The sequence below is a fragment of the Meriones unguiculatus genome, chromosome 1, assembly GCF_030254825.1.
Source record: "Meriones unguiculatus strain TT.TT164.6M chromosome 1, Bangor_MerUng_6.1, whole genome shotgun sequence".
NCBI lineage: Eukaryota > Metazoa > Chordata > Mammalia > Rodentia > Muridae > Meriones > Meriones unguiculatus.
This window is the reverse complement of record NC_083349.1, coordinates 60355461-60369376: the sequence shown is the minus strand read 5'-3', so window position 1 is coordinate 60369376 and position 13916 is coordinate 60355461. Positions and strand designations below refer to the sequence as shown.

The 13916-nt window shown below is 41.6% G+C and overlaps 1 protein-coding gene and 1 pseudogene across 6 annotated transcripts in view; both read left to right on the top strand.

Annotated features, from left to right (window-relative positions):
• The window catches only part of Armh3 (armadillo like helical domain containing 3), a 173951-nt gene that overhangs the window by 41205 nt on the left and 118830 nt on the right, over positions 1 to 13916 (top strand). For all 6 annotated transcript variants that reach the window (XM_060390550.1, XM_060390551.1, XM_060390548.1 and 3 more), the window contains 3 exons: positions 808 to 901; positions 5819 to 5920; positions 11782 to 11840. In XM_060390550.1, the coding sequence (XP_060246533.1) occupies positions 808 to 901; positions 5819 to 5920; positions 11782 to 11840 (255 nt within the window). The remainder of the gene's footprint in view (positions 1 to 807; positions 902 to 5818; positions 5921 to 11781; positions 11841 to 13916) is intronic.
• Positions 6945 to 7938, top strand: LOC110556320 (large ribosomal subunit protein uL13-like; annotated as a pseudogene).

Here is a 13916-nt window from a genome sequence, read left to right as displayed (position 1 = left end):
GACTTTAGAGGAAGTGAGAAAGAGAAAAGACTGGCACAGGTATTGAAGAGGAAGGGGTTCTAAAACAAGCTACTTCTGAACATCCTTCTTCCAGTTGATGTGGCTGAGGGAACAAGGACCCATGCTCAGCTGTGTTGTTCACACTAGATGTCTTTTCTTGCCTCTGCCTTCACACTTCACACTCTCTTGCATGACTTTTCCCTTGCACTTACTTGTTTATTTGTGTGCATGTGTAGGGGGAGTATAAAAGTGTGGCACATGTAGAGGTCAGAGGATAACTTATGGGAGTTGGTTTTGTTCTTCCACCATATGAGTCCTGAGGACCAAACTCAGGTCATTAGCTTGTAAACAAGTACCTTTACCCCCTGAGCCATCATGCTGGCCCACATGCTCTTGTTTTATTTTTATTTTTGTTTGTGTGTTTTCGTGGAACAGGAAGGCTGCCGTTAGCACAGCTGTTTTTATGGTTCTTAGCATCCCCTTGATTTACCAACATCTATTCTATTTGTCAATTCTGTGGTCATGAAAATAATCCATACATCTGAATACTGTATTAATTATTATTTTTTTTATTTTTATGGCTCTACGGAAAAATTTGTGTAATGGAGCCCAAATTTCATAATGAAAATTAACCCACAGTGCTTCCTGTTAGAAGCTTAGCAGGCACCAGTAGTAATTGAGCATTCAAGGGTACTAAATGCAGGTCCTCAGTGAGCTGCCAGGCTCCTTGTGACCCTGAAGACCAGTAAACATGGTTAATAGAGAACTAGATGCTCTGTTTTCTTATCCATCTGTGCCCTCTTTCAGAGCCATCCAGAAATGGGGTTGGTGACAACTCCTGTCAGTCCTACTCCAGCGACCCCAGTCACTCCACTTGGGACTACACCACCCTCTTCTGATGGTGAGGCCACCACTTTTATTGTGTTCTTGAGTAATACAGTTTTAAATCCCGTCCTTCCTTCCTTCCTTCCTTCCTTCCTTCCTTCCTTCCTTCCTTCCTTCCTTCCTTCTCCTTCCTTTCTTTCCTTTCCTTCCTTCCCTCTTTTTGGGAGACAGGGTTTTCTTTGTAGCCCTGGCTGTTCTGGAACTTACTTTGTAGAACAGGCTGGCCTTGACCTCAGAGATCTGCCTGCCTCTGCCTCCTGAGTGCTAGGATGAAAGGCATGCACCACCACTACCTAGCTGATTTTAGATCTTTCAGGGTTAATTAAGCAAAGCTGTATTGAGCAAAGAATACAGTTGTTAATTCTTTTAATTAATAATTCTTTTAATTTGTGTAAATGGGTAATTAGGGTTGGTGCACATCTGTAATCCCAGCTACTTGAGGCTGAGGTAGAAGGATTTCCAAATTCAAGGCCTGCTTGGTTTACATATTAAGTTCAGGGCCAATGTGATCAACTTTTTGTAGCCCTGTCTTAAAATTTAAAATGGGATTGGGATATAATTTAGTGGTAGATTGCTTGCCCAGCATGCATGAGCTCTAGGTTTAATGCCCAAGAGAGAGGAAGAGGAAAGAGGGAAAGAGAAAGGAAGAAGAAAAGGAAGAAATGTCTGAGCTGGGAACAGGGTCATATGCCCAACATTCCCAGCATTTGGGAGTCAGAGATGGACGGACCGTCTGAGCACAGGGCTTTGAGACCAGCCTAGGTGACATAGAAGACTGTCTTTAAAAAGAAAGAAAGTATATGATGTTGTTCTTTAGGCCTTCTGAAGTTCCAGACAAAATTTTGAAGACAGTTGAGTGGCATGTTTCTTCTGTATGTAAGGAACATGTAGGGCTGGAGAGATGGCTCAGGGGCTAAGAGCACATACTTCTGTTGTAGAGGACCAGAGTTCAGTTCCCAGTACCCACATTAGGCACCTCTCAGCCTTTCGTAACTTGCTAGAGAATCTGCCGGGGGGAGGGGTAGTGGCACACACCTTTAATCCCAGCACTTGGAGGCGAAGTCAGGTGGTACAGGGAGATCTAGGACACAGAGAAACCCCGTCTCAAAAAACAAACAAAAAACCTTACCAGAGAACCTAAGACTTCAGCCCTGTAAGCGCATGTGACACACACACACACACACACACACACACACACACACTCAAAAATAATAAAAATCAAAAATCATTTTTTTTCTGGATTTTGATACAGGGTTTCTCTGTATAGTCCTGGCTGTCCTGGAACTCAGAGATCCGCCTGTCTCTGCCTCCCAAGTGCTGGGATTAAAGGAATGCACCACCACCTCCTGGCTAAAGAGAAATTTTAAAAGAAAAACAATTTATTTAAATCCACGTGTGGTAGTAATACCTGTAATTCCAGCTGAAGGAGCTGGAGGCAGGAGGATCAGTTCAAGGCCAGCCTTGGCTGCATGAAACATTAAAAAAAATTACTAGCCAGGGTCGTAGTAGTGGGAGACAGAGGCAGGTGGAAATTTGTGAGTCTGAGGCCAGCCTGGTCTACATAGTGAGTTCCAGGACAGCCAGGGCTATGTAATAGAGAGACCTTGTCTTAAAAATACCCCAAACATGCGGATGCAGTGGTACATGCCTGTAACCTCAGCACTCTAGGAGGCAGAGACAGGTGGATCTCTTGAGTTTAAGGCCAGTCTGTTCTACAAAGTGAGTCCAGGGCAGCCAAGGCTGCACTTGGAAACCCTGTCTCAAAAAAAAAAAAATAAAAAAAAAAAATAAAAAAACAAAACCCCAAAACCCCAAATGATCAAACACAATCTGAGAAACTGTAGCTCTACTTTGCCCTCCTTTGATAATCTTAGAATTCTGAAACAGCTGGAAGTGACTGCAGAGCTGACTAATGCCTGTACTGCAGGTATTCTTGGGGTGCTTGAGAGGCTGCTCAGGGGAGATTTTTTATTTTGTTATATAAATATATGGCCAAGGATGTGGCTCAATGGTAGAGTGCTTCTTGTGTAGCATGTACTAGGTTCTGATACGGTCATCAGCACCTTGTAAAATTCTGGCATGGTGGCACATGCCTGTGATACATGTGGAGGCAGGAGGATCAGAAGTTCAACATCATCCTCAGCTACTTCGTGAGTTTGAGACCAACCTGGGCTTTATGAGACCTGTCTGAAACAATTTTTACAAATGTACAATAATAATTGGTGTTATACTTCAAATGTTGAACTCATTTTATATAAACGAGTTTCAGAAATATCTAACCTTGGGACAGTTAAGATGGTTCAATGAGTAAAAGTACTTGCTGTACAAGTCTGATAACCTGAATTGGATCCCTATTTATCCACATAAATGTGGAAAATGAGATATCCTCTGACTTTTATATCTGTGTCATGGCACATGAGCTCCATCCAACAACAACAATAGTGGTTCTTAAAACATAAAGAAATCTAATTTTGATCCTTTAGTTTTCAGTTCACATATAAAACATCCCTCTTTGTTTAATTGAGGTTGTTTTCTTCCAGTCTTAATTAGTGCTTTGCACATAATTATCAGGTTCTTTTCTACTCCAGCCTCTACTTTTTTTGTTTGTTTGTTTGTTTGTTTTTTTGAGACAGGGTTTCTCTGTGTAGCCCTTGCTGTCCTGTAGCCCAGACTAGCTTCAAACTCACAGAGATCTGCCTTCCTCTGCATCCCAAGTGCTGGGATTAAAGGCATGTGCTACTACTGCCCAGCTTAGCCCCTACATTTTTATATAGCACTTGTGCATTCCTATTTTAAGGCAATAAAAGCAGCAGAGAAGTATGGCAAGAAGGCGTCATTGATATTCAGATCTATGACAGCAAATTGGATCTGTTTAGAATTAGAAGCCAAATTCTAAATATCTTAATGAGAAGAAGCATGGTGAGGATTGCCTATTTGTCTGTGTATTCAGGTCAGTAGATAAGCCAATGGAAACACTGTACTTTCTCTTTAAGGATGAAGCTTGCCTAGTTTCCATGGATATCCAAAGCCATCTATGTGTGTGTGTTAGTGTGAGTGAATGTGTATATATATCTCAGTTCCATGTGATGTTGGGGTTTGGATGCTTCAGAAAGCTGCCTTTCAAACTGTTGATTGTGAACACTTCACCCACACACTTGATTATGCAATGTAGGATTTGTGCTTACCTACAACCACTGAGCTTTCAGTCTTCTGGTGGGCAGATCAAGCCAGCCCACTTTCAGATGACTGTCTCTCTTGACAAAAGCTACTGGGAAGAATTATAGAGCCAACGATTCAGGATTGAAGCTTGCTTAGGAAAGAGATTTTAATTTGTGAGGGATTTGATTCTGCCTTTGTTTTATTTATTCTTTTTTCTTCTCCCTTAACTCATTTCCTTTCTGTAGGGGTCCTAAGTATTATAGCCTTATTTTCAGTTTTTGGTTTTTAATTATAGTGCTCTTCTGTAGCCCAGTTATATTTAAAGGTATGTCACTGGTGCTATTATTTTTAAAAGCCAGCAGTTAGCTGTAACATTTGTTCGCAGCTCAGACTTGACATTTGACAGCTCCGCCTTGGCATGAGAGGACTTTCTGGTAAACTAAAAATACATATAGTTCTACATTTCTACTATATTATGTAAGATAGTTTTCTAGTTATCACTGTGTGTGAGTCGGGTAAAACTTCTACTTCCCAGTTAAATAACAAAGGAATGATTATGGGTTCTGAGTTCAAAATGGCTGTGGTTTGAAATGATAGTTTGTGGTATTAAACGATAACATGAATTAAGACCTTTTAGGTTTATTTGTTGTTTTTGAGATAAGGTCTTACTGTATCACCCAATCTGGCTATAAATATTTTAGTATTTCACTACAAAAATAAATTTATCTTGTATATGTTCTTAGGGGCCAAATTATGAGAAAACAGCCAAGGGTCAGACATGCTCATTTCTTCTCATTAAGGTTTTTTTGCTATGTATTGTGGAACCATAATGTATAGTGTTTTCCATTGTTAATAAATATCCTCTGCATGCATTGTAATAACTCTAGTGGGATCCATTATGGTTATGAATACATATTATGACTGATACCCCAAACCTAGCAATGTGTTCATAGTCTAAAATAAAGCAGTTATAGATTTTCAAATGTCCCTGGGATATCTTGAGGCTCTTTTATGTAAGTATTATGTTTTAGACACTGTTAAAACACTTAAAAAGCTAATTCTAACTTAAATCTTTGAATCTTGGGAACTCCAAGTTAAAGCTGCTGTGGTTGGGTCACTTCTGTTCTGATTCCCCATTGTTCACTGGGGCCATGACTCCCAAACAGAGGCTAGCTATGTAAATTTCCAATTCCAGGGATGCCAACCTGTTTTCTGTTTGATATTATGTTTAGGTTCCCTTTCAGAGGGGAAAAGATTGAGGGGTAGAATTTAGACATAGTTCTGCCTCAACTTTTGCTCCTTTCATCTTGGGTACTTTTAGTGTAAGGGCTTGTTCTCAATATTGAGCAAAATTTCTCCTTATTAGGAAGAACTCTTCCTTTATTTTAAGCAAGAGTCTCATCAAAGCAAAACTCATTTATATTCAATGAAACTTTTTCCTTTAGTTAGACATGATAGTGCCTCTGAGAGGACCTTGAACTGTGATTACTTGAGGCTGAAATGGAATCAACATTCTTGTCCAGGATGTCAGGAGAAAAACTTTCTGTACTGATTCTAGATGAGAAAGAAGATTGACAGGCTTTTGGGGAGTGTGGGTAGAGAGAGGCTTTATAGGCCTAGTAAGAGCAGCTAAAGTTTTATGGAACGTTCTTGGCCTTCCTTTTGTCATGGGAAAAGCTTATTTAGTCATTTTTGCCTGCTGGCAAATTGGCTGTGTGGGTAGAAGTGCTGGGTGGACTGTTTTGGGCTAAGTGTTTTATTTGTTCTATTCCAGCTATAAGTTCTGTGGAACTCTCACTGGATGCAGATGTACAGACCAGTAACCTACTGATAACCTTCTTAAAGTATAGCTCAATTGTTATGCAGGACACGAAAGGTAAGACATGCTGCCTTGGGAGGTGTGGCCGGTGACAGACATCAAACAGCAGTGTCTGTATTTGAGGCTTTGACAGATGAACCATTGGGACGGTCTATGCAGGTGATGGACCTGGTTTCTGAAAACAGTGATTTTTCCCGGCTGGGAAAACCTGAAGTTGGAGGAGAGTGCTTAAAAATAGAAAAGGAAAAAAGTTGGTTCCTATAAAAATTAGGAAGTCCTCTTAGCAAGTCTTTTCTTCTCTGTGGGAAGTTGGGTGAGGGGATTAGGATGCATCAGGGAATTCCCTTCTGAGGACAAACACCAAGAACATCAGCTTGTGGTAGGAATTAGTGGTCTCTTGTACACAGGGATGCATTTCTTATCACTTAAAATAGGACTATCATGGGGGTAGAGAGATGACTCAGCATTTAAGAGCACTGGTTGCTCTTCTAGAGGTCCTGAGTTCAATTCCCAGCAACTACATGGTAGCTCACAACCAGCTATAATGGAATCTGATTCTTCTGGTGTGCATGAAAACAGAGCACTCATATACATAAAATAAATAAATCTTAAAAAAAAAAAACTTAAAAAAAAATAGGACTGTCAGTACTAATCCTAGATATAGCCAGTATGAAGGAAAGAATTGAGTGTTGGGTCCTTTTTTTTTTTTTTTCCTTTTGAACGGAACTTATTATTTTGACCAGTCTGCCTTTGGGATCCTAGGCACAGTCTCACCAGAACCTAGGACAATAGCACAACACTGTTTTGCTCAGCTGGGTGCTGGAAAAGGTTGTTTTTCCTTTACAGGTCTTTTGTTCCTAATTTTGCTATAGCTTTTTTTCTTGTTCTTTTTTTGGTTTTGATTTTTGTCTTTTATTTTCTGAGACAGATTGTTTTTTTTTGTGTGTGTGTGTATAATATATATATGTATATAATCGTGCAATGATCATCTATATCCCACTGACATTTTGCTGTGTTTGATTTGCCTTTAAATTTCTTTTTGTATTTTACTGCTTTTGGCTGTATCACTTTAAAAGGACATTGCAGACTTCTCTTTTAAGTACTTCGGCATTCATCTGTAAAAATTAAAAACATTTCTCTAGATAGCTAAAATGTTATTATTGTATCTTAAAAAAAAAAAATCAACAGCTTCCCAGGCAGCTGTTGAAGATGGTGGAAGGGCAGGTTCTGGGTGGCTGAGGCCATCTTCTGGGCCGCCTGGCGGCTGTTGTGGCCAAGCAGGCACTACTGAGCCAGAAGGTGGTGGTTGTATGCTGTGAGGGCATCAGCATTTCTGGAAACTTTTTTTTTTTTTAAGGTTTATTTATTTATTATGTATAGATTATTCTGCCTGCATGTACACCTACATGCCAGAAGAGGGCACAGGATCTCATTATAGATGGTTATGAGCCACCATGTGGTTGCTGGGAATTGAACTCAGGACCTTTGGTAGAACAGCCACTGCTCTTAACCTCTGAGCCATGTCTCCAGCCCCTTCTGGAAACTTTTACGGAAACAAGTTAAAGTATTTGGCCTTTGTCTGGAAGCGGATGAACACCAACCCCTCTCGAGACCTCTGTTACTTCAGAGCCTCTAGCCGAATTTTTTGGCATATTAGTGAGGCAGGCTACCCTGGACTGCTTCAAGGTGTTGGATGGAATCCCTCCACCCTTTGACAAGAAAAAGCAGATGGTGGTCCCTGCCACCCTCAAAGTTGTGCTGCTGAAGCCTACCAGAAAGTTTGCTTACCTGGGGCGGCTGGCTCATGAGGAAGAAGCACCGGGCAGTGACAGCCACTCTGGAGAAGCGGAAGGAAGAGACCAAGATCCACTAACGGAAGTAAAAGCAGCTCTTGAGGCTCCGGAAACAAGCAGAGAAGAACGTGGAGGAGAAAATCAGCAAGTTCACAGAGATCCTCAAGACCCATGGACTGCTGGTGTGAGACCAGTAAACATTGTGCCTCATGCCTGCCTGGCCTGCACTTCCTCCACCACCGTCCAGGGAGGTGGGGACAAAAGGTGCTTTAGTCACTGCTCCCATGGGTAGAGGATACCTTTAGACAGCTCTTGTTGAGTTTGATTAAAGTGGTAACCATGGGGCAGGGGGAATCAACAGTGGCTCTCTAATAGCACATTCGAGAGTAAAATTCAGACCATATTTAAGTTTTTTTTCAATTATCCCTTTTTCTTTTTACAAAATTGACAGTTTGATACATTTATATAATGAATTATAATAGTTTTTGTTTTTTAAAGTCAGATTTAAATTTTCTTTGTTTTTGAATTTTAAGACAGGGATTCATTGTAAATAGCCCTGTGTGGCTTGGCTTGGCACTCACTATGTAGACCAGTCTGGCCTTGAACTAACAGAATCCACCTGCCTCTGCCTCCATAGTTCTGGGATTAAAGCATGCAGTACCAGGTCTGGTCCTGATCTTTGATCTTCTTCCTTCTCCCATTGAAAGCCTCTTCCCAACAAGTCTGAATCCTTTCTTTTAAAGATTTATTTATTTATGGATTACAGTGTTTTGTTTCCATGTGTGCACACCAGAGGAGGGCATCAGAGCCCATGGGACTTCAGTTATGGAAGGTTACAAGCTCCATTCGGGTGCTGGAATTTGAACTCAGGGCCTCTGGAAGAAGAGCCAGAGCTTTTAATTGCTGAGCCATCTCTTGATACCTCCAAAGCATCCCCACCCCCATTCATTTTCCACACGACGGCAGTTCTGGGTTTATGCATTAGCCATGGTGTCTTGGTCAGGGTTTCTGTTGCTGTAAAGAGACAGTGTGACCACGGAAGTCTGATAAAGGAAACCATTTAATTGGGGTCGGCTTAGAGTTAGTCCATTATCGTCATGGCAGGTGTCATGGCACCATGCAGGCAGACACGGAGGTGGAGAATGCGTTCTGCACCTGGATCTGCAGGCAGCAGGGAGAGGGATACTGGGCTTGGTTTGAACATCTGAAACCTCAAAGCCCACCCCTAGTGACTCCTTCCTCTAACAAGGCCACATGCCTAATAGTGCCATTTCCTATGGGCCTGCGGCCTGTTTTCATTCAAGCCACCGCAGTATGGGCTGTTGCAGTAAGAGCCTTCCCTGATGAAGGCTGGACATAACACCAGTCTACCGGTATAAACATGACTGTTCTTTTCTTCTCTTCATTTTTGTCTTTTCCTTTCCTTTTCTTTCTGGGCTTCAAGTATTTATTCCAGGCTCTTGATCCTCCTGTCTGTTTACAAGTGCTGGAGTTCCATATGTGTGCTTTACCATGCCCACTTGAGTTATTAACTTAGTCTATGAATAACTTCAGATTCCCAGATATAAAAGCTAACTTTATGGTGGGACCAAAAATTGTTAAAATTGATTGTTTTGGTGCCTTACTTTCTGTGAGGAGAGTATATTGCCTCTGAGGTGGTTTGAGGCTCACTTCAGCATGGTTTGTACTTTAGAAGGCTTTTTTTTTTTTGTCAAGTGAGCAGGTTTCTTTTATGAAGGTTTTCAAGAGTTCTAGAAAGGAAGGAAAGACCAGGTTCAGGGGCTCTAGAGAGAGAAGTAAACAGGAACAGACAGAGATTAGAAAGGTAAAAGATTAAAAAGGGGGGGCGGAGCTTGGGTGGGAGAGTCTCCACTCTGCTATGCTCAGACCTTGCATTAGCTACTGGAGATCTCTGCTTTGAAAACTTGGGCTATATCTTGTGATAGTCTTTCAAGAGTGAGAGCTCTGCACAGGGATTAACTGCAGGCGGATACTCCATGTCCCCAGCTCCTAACATGGAACAGTGGGAGCGGCTGAGGTGGTTGGTTCTTTGAGACATGGCCAGGTGAGATCTGGCAGGCAAGGAGAACAAGGCCCTTGTGTATCTGAGTTTCCTGAGGCAATTGCTTCTTTATGGAAATGGGTAGCCTTTTCCTTTCTCTACAAATATTGTAGCAACCACAGAAGAAAAGTTGCATGGATGTGACCCAGAAAAATGAACTTTTACTTTGCTTGATATAACACAGTGAATTGAGGCTTCTGGAATGCATTTTTAGCTCTACCAGTTATATAAGCTTCTGTCCTGGTCACTTCAGGTTCATAAATGCAAGCCCAAATTAAGGACTAAATAATAGCTAGTATGGATGGTTACAGTGTCTATAGAATGCAGTACATCTTTGCTAACAAGCAGTTTAAGTATGGCAAAGGACAAGGTTAGGTGTGAGGGATAGTTTATTTCAAAAATGTCTGTTTTATGGCTTCATTTGCCCGTTTCTCCCCCTGTCCTAACCAACATCTGCTATACCATGCCCAGGGTACAGGATCACATCATCATTGTTATTGTTATTATAACTCTTACACTTGTGTTTTTTTGTGGTGATGGGGTTAAACCTAGGGCCTTAGTCATGGGAACCAAATGCCACTAAACCACAACCCCAGTCTCACATTACTGTTGAGACTTATTACATTATTATGATCTTAGGAGCAGTAGAGCTAATGTTTTCTTTGTCCCGGACTAGATGTCTTTTTCTTTTGTTTGAGAAACTTTTTCACCATATAGCTGACTGGATTAAAACTTGCTCTGCAGACCAGGCTGGCCTTGAACTCAAGAGATCCATTTGCCTTTGCCATCCAAGTTCTGGGATTAAAGGTGTGCACCACCATGCCTGGCTCTAAGATATTTTTTAAAAAATGACATTTATAAAATGCTTTTCTTTAGGTTTGTTTATTTATTCATTTTATGTATGTGTGTGTGTATATATGCATTTGTATGTTGCATGGTTGTGCCAGAAGAGGGTGTCAGATCCCCTGGAGGTAGAGTTACAGATAGTGTGAGCTGCCTCACATGTATGTTAGAAACTTCCTCTGGAAGAACCCTCTAACCCTGACTGACCGTCTTTGCAGAACCCTATGAAATGCTTCTAGTTGGTTTGTATGTTCTGAAGTATAATAAATAGTACAGTAATAAAATCAATGTGAACCTGCTACTCAAAAACATGTTATTATGTTGTTGAAGCTGCCTCCTCAGTCATTTCTTCCAATTTATTCTCTAGAATTTTATATTTTCATTCCCTTGTTTGGATTCTGCTTTTAGCCTTTAAAAAAATCCTTGGTAGTTGGTGGTAGTGCATGCCTTTAATCCCAGCACAGAAGCAGCAGGTGGATCTCTGACTTCAAGGCCAGCCTGATATACAGAGTGAGTTCCAGGGCAGTTAGGGATAAAAGAGAGAAATCCTGTCTTGAAAACAAAAAACAAACAAACAAAAACCCCAAAACTCTTGGTATTTGTGTCGTTGGTGTTGTTATCTCAAAGAGAAATCTGCTTGATTTTTAAAGTAGGCATTAGGTTTGGGCAGTATGGTTCAGTAGTAGAGCTCCTGCTTACCACATGTAGGGCTCTGGGTTCAATCCCCAGCACTGGAAGAAAATATGTAGGCATGAGAACAGGAATAGTTACAAGGATTACATCTTTGGCAAGATATTTTATAGGCTACCAGCCTAAAGAAAAGCATTTTTTTCTGGGAGAATCCCTTTGCCTAGTAGGAAGGCAAGGCTCACTTCAGTACCATCTTGGTTTTGATTTGTGTGTGTGTGTGTTCAGAGGCAACCTTGGATGTCATTCCTCAAGCACCATGAGACAAGTTTCTCACTGGTGTAAACTCAGCAAGTAGGTAAAGCTGGCTAGCAGTGAGCTTCAGGAGACCTGTTCCTGTGTCCTCAGAGCTGCTGGGTTTAAGTGTGTCACAAGGTTTTTTTTCCAAGCACTTTACTGACTGAACCATCTCCCCAGCCTTCATTCATGTTATTTGTGGAATGCGAACATATGACTGTGATGTGCATCTTTGTCCTCTGTAGACATGTGGTTTGGGTTATGTATAGAGAAGAGATTATTTTTTTTCTTTACAGATGAACACAGACTTCACAGTGGCAAGCTCTGTTTGATCATCCTCACGTGTATTGCAGAGGTAGGTCTTCCTGTGAGCCTTGTGTGTAGGATCAATTTCTTTTCTGTGTGATGGCTTGAGAGTCCTTGGTGTTGTTCATCTCCTTCCTCCAGAGTGTGAGCTTTGGTCACGGGGCCTTTGCTTTCCTCACCACTGAGGGCTCGTTGTCTGGCACACAGTGTAGCCTCAATGAGCACTTTTAAAGGGGTCAGTAATGGACCCCAAGGTGCTGGGAAATGTACCTCAGTAAGTCAAGTGCTTGCCTGGCATTCGTGGAGTCCTGGCTTTCATTTCCAACATCATAAAAAGCCTGGCATGGCATAGGCCTATTACTCCGCGCTTTGGAGGTGGAGGTACAAAGATTAGAATTTCAAGGTCTTCCTTGGCCATTACAGTGAGATGAGACTTTGATGTAGTAACTGTGGTAGCTGAGAATAGCATGGGTCGTTCTGGCTGCTGTTCAATCCATCACCTTTTTTAAAGACAGAAGGGCTGTTAAAGTCCAGGGTATCCTTGAACTTTCTATGTAGTTGTGGATGACCGTGAACTTCTGATTCTTTCGTCTCTACCCCCTGAGTGTTAGAATTGCAGGCACACAGCATACCACCATAATGGTGTTATGTGGTGTTAGGATTGAACCCAGGGCTTTATGTGTGCTAGACAAGACTATACCAACTGAGCTCCATCTGTATTCTGGCCCGTTACAGTTCTAATCAAAAGACTTAAAACTTTCTAGAAAACCAATCATCATTTCCCTTTGGAGCTGCCCATGTTGTGTCTTTTGTGTTTAGTAAAGTAAAAAAGGACCTAAGGTATCTTGGGGATAGAGGAGTAGAAGAGAAGCAGAACAGAATGGTTTCACTGGGGTAAACAGAGCTGAAGGGCAAAGAGGTGTGGATGAGTTACTCTTCTTGTTTCTGTGACCAAATTCCAAATAAGCTGCAGTCTGTGTGGGAGGATGGTTCAGCTGGTAAAGTCACTTGCTGCCAAGTCTGATGACTTGAGTTTGATCCCTGGGATCCATATAATGGCAGAAGAGAGCTGACTGACTCTTGCTGTAATCTGGCATCTACATGCGTATTATAGTTCATGGGCACACATTCACCCACGCAATAGTGTAATTTTTAAAAATGAACTTAAGGGAGGTTTCCTTTTGTTGGCCGTGATATAGTCCATCACAGAGATGGAGACATGGCTGTAGGAACATGACTGTGGGAGCCTACGACATCCTTTTCACTGTGTAGCTGCAGTCAGGAAGCTGGTGCTTATCAGTTCACTGCTTCTTGTGAGGGCTATTTTGGCAGGATTGACTAGACTCAGACTAGTGACATCCGAGCATCATGTTACTTGAGACAATTGAGACTAAATTGATAGCTTTAGCCTCTCTTTTTAGAATTCCCTGCCCTCGCCTTTGTTTTTTAAGACAGCAGTCAAGGTAATCCACAGAGTGTAGTGGTCTCTCACAATTCCCTTCTTGTATTTTCTAGAGAAGATGAGCTCTTTTCACAAGGCTGGGGAAGCTGGTTCTAGAAGAGCTGCTTATTATCAGTGGGTCTTGTATAATTGCATTTCAAAAATCGCTCAAAAAAATCTTTAAAGGAGTTGTTTTCACAAATTGTAACAGTTCCTAGTAATTGGAGGCTGTAGGCATGTCAGATCTCAGGAAGGAGTTGGGAAAGGGCCAAGGGATGCTTATTTCCAGTACACTGTGGGAAGGGTTTGATTTTTCCATCAGTCTTTAAAAGCCAAAGAGAGATGAGGTCTTGCCTGCTTCTGTGCTGCCAGTATAGCAGTTGTTTCCTGCTGTGCTGAACTCATTCCCAGCAGAGCACAGGCCTTCCTTGTTCCTAGAGCCTCATGTGGCACCTGCACATGTGTCTTCTTGTCCCTGTGAGATCCTCCAAGCTGTCACAAACACAGCTGACTCCTTGGGCAGATGGGACTGAAGAGAGGATGGGAAAACAGATTCCTCTCAACATTTGTCTCAAGTCCCTGGATTTTAATTTTTGTTGTTTTTTATTCTCTCAGAGATCTTTGACCAGGTAAAGACATACTGGGAAATTTTACTCAATTTCATGGCTAATGTAAGGGATTGAT